The sequence below is a fragment of the Macaca nemestrina genome, chromosome 4 (assembly GCF_043159975.1).
Source record: "Macaca nemestrina isolate mMacNem1 chromosome 4, mMacNem.hap1, whole genome shotgun sequence".
NCBI classification, from domain to species: domain Eukaryota; kingdom Metazoa; phylum Chordata; class Mammalia; order Primates; family Cercopithecidae; genus Macaca; species Macaca nemestrina.
In genome coordinates, this window is record NC_092128.1 from 105,676,637 (window position 1) to 105,693,742 (window position 17,106).

Consider the following 17,106-nt stretch of genomic DNA (forward strand, 5'->3'; position numbering starts at 1 on the left):
AAAGGAGTTTTCAGAAATTCTAAGAAAAATATATTTGCCTAATTTAAAGCCTCAAAAGAAGGTTGAAGAGCAACATGTACACAGCTGAAGTTGACAGTATTAAAGACTCAGTGATGACATTCTCTGAGAACACAGAAAGAAAAGAAATAGATAATATGATAAAAGCAGTAACAGAAATTCAAAAAAGAGAGGCTAAAGTGAAAGAATAAGAGAACAACAACGCACACGCATCACCCCTCCAAACGTTATAGATTTCCAGAGAGAAAAACTATATAGGAATTTTCATCCGTAATGCTCAATGCTAGAACACAAAGAAGCAATGTCAACAAAATGTTGAATGAAACCCACAAATATCTATTAACTAATCTATCCATCAGATATGAGGGCAAAATAAAGCCATTTTTCAGGTGAGAAAGCACCCAGAAAGCATGCCAATTCTACATGTCAAGGAAAAATAAATCAGTAAAATTTGAAGTCAAGTCCAAAGATTGCTGGTGTCTTTAATGTAAATGCTTAGAGACTTCTTAGCAGCTAAGACAACAATCTAGAAGCAAATTTCAGCATAACCTGGAAGGAAAGGGTGTGTAGGCAGGGACAAGTAAAAATATTCTGACAGGTCAGTGCTGAAGCAAGCAGGTCTCTAAGTACAGAGCCTGAGTATGAATTCTGCCTCTATTACTCACTAGCTGTGTGCCTTTTGGAAAATTACTCACCTTCTTACCGGTTTCCTCATCTGTAAATAATGGGAATAACTGACTCCCTTCTCACAAGGTAGTTGTGAGGATTTACTGAGTTAACTGGTAAGAAGCTTAAAATACTATCAGACACACAGGAAATAATAACTGTTAGCTACTATTGTTGGTGGTAACAGGTTTTAGATGCTGATGAATTCTTAATATCAAGATGAATATATTTGCTAATAATTTAAGAAAAATCACCAGGAAATATAGAAATGGGATATAGCTAACAATTCAGTAAGTATCAAGAAAATAATTTTTGAAAAGCACGATGAATAGAAAACACAAAATCAGATGGCAGGAAGAAGTACAAACACAGCAGTTATCACAGTTAATATGAAAATGGGTTAAATTCACCAACTAGAAAATGAGTATTAGAGAAATTTGAATAGAAAAAAATCTAACAATGAGAAATATACCTACACCAAAATGTCATAAAAATGTTTTTAAAAAAAGCATAAATACGGGTAAACCAGGCAAATCTATAAAAAAGAAAGCAGATGTGGCAATATTAATTTTCTACAAAGAAAAATTTACAGCAAAAACCACCAAGTAAAGCAAAGAATATCCTTTATAATAATGAAAAGCACAATCCTATAATAATCATGCAATGAACAACAGCACTATCTATATAAAGCAAACACTATTAAAATTACAAGACAATTTTGAAAAATTCATTTTTAATGTTGTATGTGAAGATAGCATTCTAAGAAAACAGATAAAGTAGAAAAATAAGTTGGTATACTAGACCATTTAGAATAGCACGTTAACAACACAATATAACATGCAACTTTGAATTTCCCCCAAATTAGAAATGAACATTTAAAACATCCTCAGAGCATTTACTAAAACTGAACATCCATCTCAATAAATAGCAAGTTAATTTTAAAGGCAAAATATACAACAGAAGAAACTAGTTAGATATTTTTTAAAATTATTATTATTTTGGAGACGGAGTCTCGCTCCATTGCCAGGCTGGAGCGCAGTGGCGATCTTGGCTCACTGCAACCTCCGACTGCTGGGTTCCAGTGATTCTCCTGCCTCAGCCTCTCAAGTAGCTGGGACTACAGGTGCAGGCACCACACCCGGCTAATTTTTGTATTTTTAGTAGAGACGACATTTCACTGTGTTGGCCAGGATGGTCTCAATCTCCTGACCTCGTGATCTGCCCACCTTGGCCTCCCAAAGTGCTGGGATTACAGGCATGAGCCACTGCACCTGGCCTAAAACTAGTTAGACATTTTAAGACATTCTTCTAATTGATTTTGGATTAAACGACCAAAACTCAAATCACAGACTACACAGAAATCAACATTAATGGTAATGCTACACACATCATGGGATACAGTGTGAATTTTCTTCAGAGAAAAAGTTATGACTTTAAATGTATTTACTAGGACACAATCATGATTGATAATAAATGATGTGAACTTTAAACACAGAAAAACAACAAAAGTGCGCCAAAAGAAAAACTAAGGACATAAAAATATAAGCAGAGATTAATAAAATGGAGAACAACCTTCATAAATATAATAAATAAAACCAAAAGCTGGTTTTATGAAAAATCCAAAACAGAATTACCTTGTTATGGACTACTGCAGTTGGCGACTTTCAGTTGAAGCCAATGTTCATTTACCACTTTGAAAATCCTGAGGCCTTTTTTCAGAATTATGCTAAATCTACTCTGCCTCTACTCTACAAATGGAACAAGCCCGGATGACAGCACATCTGTCATAGCATGATTTACTGAATATTTTAAACCCACTCTTGAGACCCACTTCCCAGAAAAAAAGATTCCTTTCAAAATATTATTGCTCATTGACAATGCGGCTGGTCACCCAAGAGTTCTGATAGAGATGGACAAGGAGATTAAAGTTGCAGGAAAGCAGTCTGGATCAACGAGTCATTTCAACTTTCAAGTCTTATTATTTAAGAAATATATTTCATAAGGCTATAGCTGTCATAGATAGTGATTCCTCTGATGGATTTGGGTAAATTTTAAACCTCTGGAAAGGATTCACCATTCTAGATGCCATTAAGGATATTTGTGATTCATGGATGGAGGTCAAAATACTAACATCAATAAGAGATGGGAAGCAGTTGATTCCAACTTATTTTCTACTTTATATGTTATTTTCTTAGAATGCTTTCTTCTCATATAACATTAAAAATGATTCCAACCCTCATGGGTGACTCTGAGGGGTCCAAGACTTCAGCAGAGGAAGTCACTGCAGATGTGGTGGAAACAACAAGAGAACTAGAATTAAAAGTGGAGCCTGAAGACATGACTGAATTGCTGCAATCTCATGATAAAACTTGAATGGATGAGGAGTTGCTTCTTATAGATAAGCAAAGAGAGTGGTTTCTTGAGATGGAATCTGCTCCTGGTGAACATGCTGTGAACATTGTTGAAATGAAAACAAAGGATTCAGAATATGACATAAACTTGGTTGATGAAGCATGGCAGGGTTTGAGAGGACTGACTCCAATTTTGAAAGTAGTTCTACTGTGGGTAAAATGCTATCAAACAGCATTGTATGCTACCAAGAAGTTTTTCACGAAAGGAAGAGTCAATCAATGTGGCAAACTTGAAGCAAGACCACCATTGAAGCAAGACCTTCTACCAGCAGAAAGATTATAACTCTAATGTACATGTCAGGATAGACATTATCCAAAAAACAAAAGATAATTAGTGTTGGCAAGAATGTAGAGAAATTGAAATCCTTGCACAGGTGGAATTACAAATGACGCACCTGCTATGGAATACAGGATGGAAGTTCACCAAAAAAACTTTAAAAAATTAAAAGTAGAACTACCATAAAATCCAGTAATCCCACTTCTAGGTATTTATCCAAAAGAGTTGAAATCAAAATCTCAACAAGATACTAGCACTCTCATGTTCACTGCAGTGCTATTCATAGTAGTCAAGATGTGGAAACCGACTAAATGTCCATCAACAGATGAATAATAAAAACGCAGCATACATAAGCAATGGAATATTGTTCAGCCTATAAAAAAAAGAAGGAAATTCTTCAATGTGAGACAGCATGGATGAACCTGAAGGGCATTATGCTAACTGAAATAAGCCAATCCCACAAGATATATAATACACAATTCCACTTATATGAGGTATCTAAAATAGACAATGTCATAGAGCCAAAGAGTGGAATGGTGTCACCAGGAGCTGGAATGAGGGGAAATAGGGAGTTACTAATCAACAGGCTTAAAGTTTCAGTTAAGCCAGATGAATAAGTTCCAGAGATCGACTATAGAATGTTATATTTAGAGTCCACAATACTGTATTATACAGCTAAAAAATTGTTAAGAGGGTAGATCACATGTTAAGCATTCTTACCACAATTTTAAAAACAAGTGTAATTATTAATAAGGAGAAAAAATATATAATAATCCCCCAAATATTTTTAAAGCCATTTTTTAAACATTTAACCTTCATTTTTTACTGCTTTATTGAGTTACAATTCACACATTATACACTTTCAACATCTGTTTTTAATTTTTAAAATTATCCTGGTTTATATAAACCAAAAGAAAACTTTCCTATTTATTTATTTATTTTGAAATTGAGTCTCACTCTGTTGCCCAGGTTGGAGTGCAGTGGTGCCATCTCGGCTCACTGCAACCTCTGCCTCCTGGGTTCACGCCATTCTCCTGCCTCAGCCTCCTGAGTAGCTGGGACTACAGGTGCCCACCACCACGCCCGGCTAATTTTTTGTATTTTTAGTAGAGATGGGGTTTCACCGTGTTAGCCAGGATGGCCTCAATATCCTGACCTCGTGATCTGCCCACCTCGGCCTCCCAAAATGCTGGGATCACAGGTGTGAGCCACCGTGCCTGGCCAAGGAAACTTTCTTAATGAAATAAAGGCTATCTATTATATACTAACAGTAAATGAAACAGTGAGACAATAAAGGCATTCTTCACTTTAGAGTCAGAAGCAAAATAAGAGCAAGCCCATTATCACTGCAATTCAAAGTTGTTCTGGAAGTTCTAGCTTCCAGAACACAAGACAAGAAAATAGAGAAGTATAAATATTAAAAAGTTATTACTATTTGTAGATTATATGATAACCTGTCTAGAAAATCCACGGCATCAATGGAAAAACTATTAGAACCAGAAAGAAAGTTTGGTAATGTGGCTAGATACAAATGTGTTGCCAAAAAAAGAAAAAAATAAAGCACCTTTCCTATAAACTAAGAGATCAATATAAGAGACAATCTAAAACAGACTCAAATACAATGAGAATTGATAAGTGATAAAAACTGACATTCGGAAAAAAGATTTATGCAATACTGTGTTGGGACAATATCTCATTGGGGGGGAAAGGTAGACTCTTCTATGTCGCTATACCACAAAATTAATGCAGGAATAATTAATCACCTATATGTAAATAGCAAATTATGAAAGAATATATGAACAAATATTTTAATGTTTTTGGTGTAGGGAAGTGTTTCTAAGCAGCATATGAACCCAGAAAAAATTATATAACAGTGATTGTACAGAAATTTTGAAGTTCTACAAAGCAGAGACCATAAATGAACTATAAGTTGACATCTTGGAAGAAACTATGTAATACACATAAAAGACAAAATGTTATGTCTATGGAAAAAGCAAAAACATAACACATGGCCGGGCACGGTGGCTCATGCCTGCAATCCCCGCACTTCGGGAGGCCGAGGTGGCCAGATCACTTGAGGTCAGGAGTTCGAGACCAGCCTGGCCAACATGGCAAAGCCCTGTCTCTACCAAAAGTACAAAAATTAGCTGGGTGTGGTGACGGGCACCTGTTATCCCAGCTACTCCAGAGGCTGGAGCAGGAGAATCGCTTGAACCCAGGAGGCAGATGTTGCAGTGTGCCAAGATTGTGCCACTGCATACGCAGCAGTGAGACAAAAAGAAAAGAAAAGAAAGAAAAGCCCACAAAACAACTTTTAGAGGTCAAAAAGAAACAGTAAATAAACACATGAAAAGCTGCAAAACTCCACTGACAAAGAATTTATACAATAAAATGAACTGTTTTTAACCTATCAGAAAAAATTAAAAGCTTTCTAACGATGTTGGTGGAGGTGCAGGGAAATGGACACTCTCATCATTATTATTTCTCAGTATTTATCAAATCCTAAAATATACAAGCCTCATAATCAGCAGTCCAAATTCAAATATTTTATACTATAGAAATACTTAGAATAAGTATACCAAGATACAGGAACCAGGATGTTCAATCCTCAAAACATTGGTTTTTTTATGACAAAAGTTATATATAATCTAAACTTTCATTGATATGGGAAAGGCTAACCACATGGCAGTCACACATGATGGTCAACAATAAAATCCTAAGACCATTATAAAGTATAATGAAGATCAAGGCAGAGGCCCAAGACACACTATTAAATACAAGTAACAAGCTGCAGATAAGAAGAATACTACAATTCTATTTTTTAAAAATACTGTGTTTCTATATGTGTTTTCTAAAATAAAACATACAAAGCTACTTACAGTCAGCACCTGGAGGAGCAGATCTAAGAGAAGGGAGTATTCCCTCTCTTTTTGATACACTGGTTTTTCAGAATGTATTACTACTAGCCCCTGCTATTATTATTTTTGGGATTTAACCCAGAACCCTCTGCCCATACACAACAGGCCTGTCACTTTCAAATATGTAATCAGTACATAAGACTTCCATATTCTGAGTAATTATCTTCCATCCACTGGCCTCTGCGAGCTGTTGCTTCCACATTACACCCTCTGCAATATATGAAGACAGTTGCCACATACCCTTCAATCTTCTATTATCCAATTAAATATCCCAAGTCCCTTCATGCACTCCTTATGGGAATAGTGTCCAGGGTTTGCCATTCATTCTTTTTTAGAATGCCAAGACACATTTCCCTGGGCTCCATCTGTCCAGAACAATATACAATGGGTCTATCATCCCCTTTATTTTGGAAACAATTTCAACAGATGCATCTAACAGCTTAATTAGCTCTTGTGACAACCATACACAGCTGTTTATTAAAAATACAAGCATGGAGGATGGGGTTCAGGGAAATTCTCTCTACTGTCTTCACAATTTTTCTATAAATCTAAAACGATTCTATAAAGTAGAAGTCACAAAATAAAATCAAATATTCTACTTACAAATATAAAATGTAACTTGAAAACTACTATTAGGTACTATGCTCACTACCTGGGTACAATATACCCATGTAACAAGCCTGTACATGTGCCCCCATATCTAAAATAAAAGTTGAACATTAAAAAACATGTCATTTGAGATATTTCCCTCGGAAGGAAATTTTCTTCACAATTTACTTCTTGAGTCCTGTAGCAATTTACTTATGTGTGACTGATATGATACATTTTGCTGGCATCTGCTTATGCTAGTGACATTACTAAAACCATCCAAAAATGTTCTACAATAAATAGTTTTAACCATAAATTTAGAAGAAAATTCATAAATATTCAGGAACACAAATAATTATATCCCCTCTGAAAGTTAAAAAAGAAAGAAAAAGAAAAGCCTGACCAACATGGTGAAACCCCCTCTCTACAAAAAAATACAAAGATTAGCTGGGCATGGTGATGCACATCTGTAGTCCCAGTTGCTTGGCAGAGCTGAGATGTGATGATCGCTTGAGCCCAGGATGTCCAGGCTGCAGTGAGCAGAGATCATGCCACTGCACTCCAGCCTGGGTGACAGACCAAGACTCTGTCAAAAGAAAGAAGAGAGAAGAGAGAAGAGAGGAGGAGAGGGGAGGAGAGGGGAGAAGAGGGGAGGAGAGGGGAGGAGAAGGGAGGAGAGGGAAGGAGAGGAGAGGAGAGGAGAGAAGGAAGGGAGGAATTCCAAAAATAAATCTTTAGCTTACTGACTTTAAATTCTAATGATATATTATAATTTATCAATTTAAACTTTGAGTTAGTTCACAAATATAAATATCTCCAAAACAAGTCCAAATACATATAAGAAATCTGTAAGAATAATATTTTTAAGAAAACATTTAAGTTTGGTTCATATCTCCTTTCTTAATCATAATGCTAAAGTTTAATGCATATTCATTTGAAAAATTAATGTTACAGTAAGTTATTTAATAATTGAATACAGTATGTTTTAAAAACAATGATGATATAATTACCTTAGATAAATGTTTGTAGCTAAAACACACGAAATATCACGAACAGTCTGTGAATAGAATCAAATCAATGAAACTTTTCTAAGGAATACTGCAATATTTAAAGAAAGAAATTGATTCATTAATGTAAACACTCCACCAAAGAAAGAAGTATTTTTTGATGTTTAAGAGAGTCCTCAGGAACAGGATGGTCATACTATACATGCCTTCCTTTTCTCCTTCCGAGAAGTGACTTCACATGATTGAAAACTAAATGACCATCAGAAGTATCCTTGGGGTGAAAAATAAGCCACAATAGGAAAAATAAAGACTGAAGAGTTTATAAGAAAGCAGAAAGGAAGGAGTGAAACTTGGCTGGCTGCAGGGATGAGAGAGAGAGAGAGTGTGTGAGAGAGAGAGAGAGTGTGTGTGTGTCTGTGTGTGTGTGTATGAAGCTTGGCCGGCTACAGGGATTAGTGTGTGTGTGTAAGTGTGTATGTGTGTATGAAACTTGGCTGGCTGCAGGGATGAGTGTGTGTGTGTGTGTGCACATTTGAGTATGTGTGTATGAAACTTGGCTAGCTGCAGGGATGTCTGTGTGTGTGTGCGTGTGCATGTGTGTGTGTATGAAACGTGGGTGGCTGCAGGGACGTGTGTGTGCATGTGTTTGTGTGTGTGTGTACGCACATGCCCCTGCTAGTGCACATGCATAGTTCAGGATGTGGTGTGTTTGAAGACTAGTAATGTATTTATAAGTCTTGGATCTTAATTTTTTTAAATATAGCAGTTGCGGATCTAGCTATCAGTTTCTCTCACATTGGCTGACTCTCTGCTGAATAGTTAATTCGTGCATTGGCCCCTCTAAGTGGAGCCTTATAAGAATAACTTGACATTTTGCCTTGATGGAAAAGAAACAGGTCAGTAGAGAAAATCTTCATTCTAAGCCAGCATGGGCCGAAAGGATGCAGGGCAGTAAACCTGCTCACATTTTACTCATTCCTCCTTGTTTCCTTTATCTTGACTCTTTCCACGTGGTCCCCAGGGAACTGGATCAAGGGTAAAACAACAGAGATGTTGAGGGAGATACCTTTCTCACTCTTAAATTATTCACATCTATGTGTAAACAAAGGAGTGAGAAGTGTGGCAACTAAAACTACATACAGAACATATGCAATTTGACTTTAAATACAGAAAACTCCTTTCAACAAGAACACAACTGGTATGGTGGTAGGGAAATTGCATTGCTATCTGCTTAAAAGTATAAAATAAATACATACTGGCTTAAGACAAGATAGCTTGTAAATAATATAAATAAAGATGGCTCAAGACTGCTAAATAAATAAATAAATAAATAAATAAATAAATAAATAAAACCCCACTGTCTTTAACCATGCTTTTAGATAAACTCTACCCAGACCAAGAAAACCTGCCACTGGTATTTTAAAGATTATCTCTTTTATTGAGATATTATTTTCTTCTGTCATGGAAACAGTGAACATGTAGAAAAATATTTTTTAATTAGCTATACAAATTTCTTCTACGCAGGCCCACTCAAAATAGATCAAGACTTCACCGTGCTTTGTATTTGAAAGATACTAATGTTGTTGTTAAGGACTTTTCTTTCATAGCACCTATAAAAATTTTAATTCTTTAGGCATTTGTGCGATTATTTGCTTCATGTTTGCACCCCCACCCCCAATAATCCAGGACTGTAAGTTCCAAGACAGGAGTGGCCACGTTTTATTTGTCTGGGTGTACCTACAATGTTAATGTAGTCTTTAATACACAGCTGGTGACTGGTATATATCTTTTGAAAGAAAAAATAAGAATACCTTTTATCATGGCTTTTTATAAAAAGATCGATAATGAAAGATCTAAATAAAAAGCAAACTTTTAGAAAGAGTTCATCCTAAAAATAACATAGAATTCTGAGCAATTTGCATTATTATAGTCCTTATATTGATGCCAAAAACAAATAATAATTTGTTTAAAAATACCTTTTTAAAGATAAAACATGTAATCACCATGACAACTGGAAGCAATAATGTCTTTGTGTATCTCAGCGGAGTCTGAAATATACCAAATTATTCAAAATAGTTACTTACAAATTTTACATTAAATTAGTAAACATCTATGTCAAACTAAGTGCCATGATAACATTCCTTAAAAGTAAAAGGTAAAATTTCTTTGTCACCAGCAGTATATATATTTATTGTCTTCCATGCCTTAATAAAATAATTAAAATTACAAAAATACTTATAAAAAGTATTCCAAAATTTTAATGAAAAATTTCTTATTTTAATACAACTAGAATTGGTATATCTATTTTTTTCTTTTCTTTTTTTAATTTACATAATACTAAGTTTTAAAATACGTGTTTACCCATCCCTGGGTCCTTCCTACATTGTAATTTTCTGTACTACATAGCTCCATTATTTTCATTAGTGAAACTAGAGCTAACAAGAAAGAAAGCTAACCAAAGTTAATTACTAAAACTATCAATAAATACAGAAATAACATTGGCTAACTAATTCTGATGACCTGTTATTGTGATAAGGAGTAATTTACCATGTAACTAAATTACACACTTCTTAAAAGCAAGAAACCAGTTCCTTTTCCTCTTTGTCGTGCTATAGCAAACTGCCTCACGGATAACTAGTGGTCAATAATAGTTTTTGAATGAATGGATGACTGGTTGGATGGATAAGAGAAGAATGTAAAATTTTATTATTTACCACTAATTCAGAATTCATAATGACTACACAAGGAATAATCAATCCAGTAGCAACTTTGTTATGTTCTATGAAAAAAATTAAGTTTCAGATAGAGGAAAGAGCCCTGGATTGAGAGTTCTTGAATCGATTAGAATCCATGTCCTAATCTTGGCTTGTGTGTGCTTTAGGCAAATCTTTTAAGCTTTTCTTTGTCTGCAAATAAAGAACTTTATGGCATGGTCTCTAAGAGCCCTTCCTGATCTTGTGTTCCATGATTCTACAAAGAGGCCAATTTTTTTTTTTTTTTTTTTTTTGATACACAGTCTCACTCTGTCACCCAGGTTGGAGTGCATTGGCATGATCTCAGCTCACTGCAATCTCCGCCTCCTGGGTTCAAGCAATTCTTCTGTCTCAGCCTCCTACTCAGGCTGGGACTACAGGCATGCACCAACATGCCTGGCTAATTTTCATATTTTTAGTAGAGATAGGGTTACCACCATGTTGGCCAGGCTGGTCTCAAACTCCTGACCTCAAGTGATCCAACTGCCTTGGCCTCCCAAAGTGCTGGGATTACAGGGATGAACCACCACATCCAGCCTATATTTTAAAGCTTTATAACATGGACTTTTTAAAAAGAATACCTTGCATTTGTATAATTTAAAATGAATTTTTATATGTTCATTAAAACTCATCAGTAGCATACCTTTCTTGGTAACACCTTGTTAAAAATGTTATAATATTTGGGGTGTTAACTGTAATAAAAGTGAATTTCTTAAAAACAGAAACAAGAATTGAGACTTTTTCCTGAATGGTCCCATATTTCTTATTGGCCTAGATTATTAAAATTGATTTGTAGTAATAGTAATTATTATGGGTCATATTGTATGTTAAACACTCTTCTCAGATTATCTCATTTAACCATCATCAATAACTCTATAAGATAGATGCTATCTTTTTTTTTTTAACAGACAAAAAAACAAGTGAGGAAGGTAGATTAGCAAAAGTTACAGTAAAAAAATAAAATAAAATAAAATAAGTTGACTGTTTCTGAGTAAAAATTTTGAGTTTCAGATTAAAACTAGAGCAAAAACTCCTATTAGTAGAGAAGGAGAAAAGAAACATTCATACCGCTTTTTCCATGAAGTCAAATTCGGGAGCACAGGTGTATATTAAAGTATCAAAATCTGTATACCTTAAGATTCTGGCTGCTATAAGATCGCTCAGGCGAATCTGGGAGAAAATAAAGTAAAATGAATTAAAATTACACAAATGATTATAGCCTATAGCCAGTAATACTTTATTGATGTAAGAATAACAAAGTTTAGAGAGCAGATAAATCCAATGTATTTAGACATCCCACTAAGAAAACAAAAAACTACAGTGAACCAAACATACGATGTGCTGACTTCTCAAGATAACTGAAAATAAAGAGAAATATCATGAAAAATGAAAAGTAGAAAGAAGACAGAAAAAAATAGAATATGATAAAGAGTGAGCTAAAATAAATATCTGCTGAGAAGAAACCATCATGTAGTTAATTATACTTTATAATACGACAATTTATGATGAAAAAGTATTTTACTTAACCTCTTTCAACATACATTGTAGGTCACAAGCTTTCTGTGCACTGTCATTTTCACAAAGCCTCACAGACTGATTACAATATTTGGTACTTCTTGATGTTTCACAGACATATATTTAAACCATTGAATATGAGACCTGATCCTCATAAGAATTACAACAATTATACATACCACTTTGATCTTTGACTTAGCTATTTGATCTCCAAGGCTAAAAATAGATACCAACAACCAAACCCAATGCAGAACTTCTATTTTTCTACTGATTATTTACAACCTGCTTTTGGTGAGACAATTATTTTTCCACAGCATCCTCAGAAGGCCAGAAAAAGGAAAATATTTGGCAAGTAAACTCTTAATTCAAATTATTTTATAGGGATAGGAATTATTTTATAACAAGTTTGATGATTATCAGTGGTTTTCATTCAGTTAATTTAACCAAACCACTATAATTTCAGGTCTTCCTCATAACTGTCACATAAAGGAAGTCACTCAGGACTACCAAGGAAGTGTGTTCGTATTTTTTTTTTTTTTAATTTGTAAGGCAGGCGTGGTGGTTCACACCTGTAATCCCAGCACTTTGGGAGGCCAAGGCAGGCAGATCGCTTGAGGTCAGGAGTTTGAGACCAGGCTGGCCAACATGCTGGAACCCCATCTCTACTAATAATACAAAAATTAGCCAGGCGTGGTGGCACGTGCCTATAATCTCAGCTACTCAGGAAGCTGAGGTACGAGAATCGCTTGAGCCCAGGAGGTGGAGGCTGCAGTGACCCAGGATTGGCCACTGCACTCCAGCCTGGGTGACAGAGTGAGACTGTGTTTCAAAAAAAAAAAAAAAAAACAGATTTGTAAAGAGCTGGGGGTCAATGTGAAGTAAGTGTGAAGTAAGTCAAGAAACATAATCATGAATAAACTTAAATAAATAAATAACTTAGAAGATCTAAATAAAGTTTATCATAAGACATATATAATGAAGTTAAAAACAATAAAAAGGAAAGGAGAATGGGGAAATGTGTCAGACATACCAGAAAACAGCAGCAACAAATAAACTAATAAACCACCATGCAAAGCTAGCAATAAATGGCATACACTTACATTTAGAAATTTTATGTAATATAAACATGTTGCATGTTATATTGCATAGAGATAGCATTTGACCTTTTAGAGAAGTAATACTATAAACCCTTGCCAAAGTACATAATTTCAGCACCAAACAGGGCCCTAACTGGATAGCATTAAATGAGGTAAATTTCAAAATTGATTATTGTATGATATACTCATGTATGCTTATTTCTAAACAGAAAGTGCTAGAAATAAAAAGTAGATTCATGCATTGTTTTCTATTCCCCAAACCAGTTAGTTAAGCAGGGACTTAGGCCTTGAAAAGGGCTACTCTTTAAGACATTAACAAACAGAAATACCACATGAGAGAGAAATGCTCTGCATGTATTTCCTAGAAAATGAAAAGATCAAAATTTTTTAACATTCTCTTTTTATATAACAAGAAAGGCCTTAAAACATCAAATCATACATTGATTTTAGTCCACAGTTACAAATAAATAAAACAATACTGAGATTTTAAGAGTTCTATGTTTTCAAAGCTGAAGACAGTCTCCCATATGTTAACATCTGCAATAAATGGATAACTTACGATGTAAACAACTAATTATTTGTATTTTTACTGAAATATAAACAAATAACTACTTAACAAACTATTAGTATTTTTTTCCTGAAAGGCCAAGTCAGCATTGATGAATATTCTTTCTTTTTAGTGGGTTGCAAAGATCACTGAACTGCAAGATTTTATTATTGACTCTGCCAGTAACTCGTCTAAAGACCTTAGAGAAGATGCTTAACCTCTGTAAAATGAAGAGGTAAGAATAGATGGTTTCAAAGTTTTCATTAAGCTGCATATTTATAAGAACTTTCATGTTTTTAACTAAAAAGTACTTACGTGGTCTGAAACGCCTAAGATTTTGGATGTCAGAAATTTCAAAATGATTGTTCCAAACCACCAGGCACTACCTTGAATTAGCTAGAAAATAAAAGAGAAGTCCAGTATTTAAAACTACAAATCACCCAGTTAAAGTATTCAATTATATCTATAAATGACATATAAAAATTTTAATTATGTGAGGTATAAATGGTGAGTTTTTTTAAAAAGTTCCTTTGGAAAATCTTGTTTAAAAGCAAAGAATTAAAACTGATGACACTGGTATAAAATATATAGCAACATTAGAATTCTACATATCCTAATTTTTTTTTTTTGTCTTACGGAGTGAAAGGTTAATAGGTAAGAATGAAAGAAGGAAAAAGAAAATAGCTTCCCATACAGAGACAGAGGGAGGGAGGATTTGAACAAAGAGAAAACCCCGTGTGCGTCAGAAAAGTGGCTGCTTATACATATCCTAAATCTAAAGGAAGTTTTAAAAGGTTACTTCCTTTTGATTTCTGTTAAGAAAAGGGAGTGTTTATGTGTTTGTTTCCAAACATTATTTCTCAGCTGAAAATCCATTTTTTAAAACACTACCTTAAAAGTTCTTCTACCACTTCTGTGGAAATATATGAGCCTATCTTCAAGAAATAAGTTTGAAATGTGAAAACTTAAGCTTTCCTTTAAGAAACAGGAATATGAACTAGAATGGCAATGAGGCTTCTGTGTTATTGTTGATTTTTTGACTAGCCTTGATTAAAAAGGGAACAATTGTGCACTTCTGGTTAAACTGGGGAAAGTTACAGCAGCCTAAATTCAAATCTTTGTATATATCAACCAAGTAGAACAATACAACCTCATATATGGAGAAAAGGTAACAGCACAAACTTCATATTACCTATGAATCGAAAAGGAAGCAACGAACATATAGAGTTATACCTCAAGTCCCTGACCTAAGCCTTTGCAGAGAATGAGGGGAGACCCACAAAAGGATAAAGAAGAAAGGAAAGACAGGGGTCAAAATTGGAACTAAAAAAACCCAAGAAAGAGAAAAGTCCACCCTATGTGTAAAAAGAGCCCTGGGAGATTGGTAAATGGGAGTACAGAGCAGGGCCTAAGAGTGAGTAGGGACAAAAACACTGATGTCAGAAAGTCATCATTTCTGGAAAGAAAGGAGGATAAAAAAGGGGAGTGCAAGAAGGAAAAAGTATCCAGCAGGAAAAACGAGAACCCAAACCAAAAGACTATCCATCACTACTGCCATTACACACACAAAAAAAGAAAAAAGTTATTCACTGAAAAAAATCACACTATGCTACATTCTCAGAAGAGGTTTGCACTTGGACTAGAAAACACAAAATAATTAATAGATGAAAAAATGCCTATATAAATATCCAAAGCTTCTTTAAGAAGATAACAAACATGAAAGTCAAATATTTCAGTTAATGAAATCCACACCACTGAACAATAAAATCTCACAAAGCAGAAGAAAATTATGCAGAATTAAAAGTTGAATTAAATATCCTCAAACAAGCATTCAGAAATATTAAAAAAGCAATTTAAACAAGAAATTCAAAAACCAAGAACAGAAATGGGGAAAAAAGCAGAAAGAAATAGTTTATTAGACATAGAAAGGGAATGGAAGAAAAGGAGATTATCATCAAAAAAATAAAAACTAAATCACAAGATGATAAAAAGAAATTCAAATAAGTTAATGAAGGAATTGAAGTAAAGGCACTAAAACAATGATGAAGAATGAAAATGATACCAGAGAAAGAAGTGAGAAGGAACAGAGAACGTGGCAGAAATGGAAGAAAGGCACATACTTACAACTGGAGCGCCTGAAAAAGAAAACCAGAGCAATGAATCAAAACTAGTGTTTAAATTATAATCCAAGGAAACTTTCCAGAAATAAAAAAAGACCGGAATCGGCATTTGGAAAGGATCCAGGGGGTACTGGAAAAAATTAATCTGGTATGGTAAACTAACTCAAGACATCTTTCAGTAGAATGATGAAAAATGAAGAAAAATTCCTCAGAACCTCCAGGCACAAAAGTCACATAATTTATAAGGGACAGGAGAATTTGGCTAGCATCAGACTTGTTAAAAAAAAACATATAAACCAAAGCAGTAGTGTAGAGGCATTTTTAAGAAACTTTAAAAAGTGAGAACCAAGGATTTTATATCTAGCTAATCTGTCATTCAAGTATGGACGTTATAAAAAAAGTTTCAAATATGCGACAATTGAGGAATAGTAACCTTCCTAAATACAAAAAGTTTAAAATAAAAGAGAATCATATACAGAAACAAAGCAAATATAGTCAAATACACATAAAACTTAACAACAAAGGTTTTCACATTATCTCACAAAGCAAAGACAGACTCAACTTATGCTACACGGGGAAGACAAACAAAAACAGATTCAGAAAGGTGAAAAATAGAATGATGGCAGCAGCATGGCAGGCAAATACCATTTCCATATGGAAACTAAGGAAGACATTTAAAGCAAGGATAAGAAACAAACTCATGGCCTCAAAAGCTTTATCAATAAAAATGAAAGAGTGAAAATAAATGAATTAAATCCTTGACTTAAAAATCTAAATAAAGAATAACAAAATAAAGCAAAAAAAGTACACAAAAGGAAATACTCATGAGAAGAATAGTCTATTATATCTACCCCTCTGTGTATCTATTTTGCTGTTTTATATTTCTTCCCTATATTCTAGGATTCCTTCTTGCATTTCCTTTTCGTTTCCAGAACTTTTTAAATTTTAAGTTCCAGGGTACCTGTGCAGGATGTGCATGTTTGTTACATAGGTAAACATGTGCCTTGGTGGTTTGCTGCCCCATTACCTAGGTATTAAGCCCAGCATTCATTAGCTATTTTTCCTGACGCTCTCTCTCCCCCACCCTCCCCTGACAAGCCCCAGTGTGTGTTGTTCCCCTCCCTGTGTCCATGTGTACTCGGTGTTCAGCTCCCACTTATAAGTGAGAACATGCAGTGTTTGGTTTTCT

The 17,106-nt window shown here is 34.6% G+C and overlaps 1 protein-coding gene across 5 annotated transcripts in view; it reads right to left on the reverse strand.

The window, feature by feature from the left end:
• LOC105475933 (probable C-mannosyltransferase DPY19L2) overlaps positions 1-17,106 on the reverse strand; it is a 115,633-nt gene that overhangs the window by 26,889 nt on the left and 71,638 nt on the right. For 4 of the 5 annotated variants that reach the window (XM_071095027.1, XM_071095025.1, XM_071095029.1 and 1 more), the window contains exons 13-16: positions 14,113-14,193; positions 11,707-11,808; positions 9,862-9,933; positions 7,889-7,935 (exon numbers count right to left, since the gene is read on the reverse strand). In XM_071095027.1, the coding sequence (XP_070951128.1) occupies positions 7,889-7,935; positions 9,862-9,933; positions 11,707-11,808; positions 14,113-14,193 (302 nt within the window). The remainder of the gene's footprint in view (positions 1-7,888; positions 7,936-9,861; positions 9,934-11,706; positions 11,809-14,112; positions 14,194-17,106) is intronic. The other variant, XM_071095026.1, reaches the window with a different exon arrangement.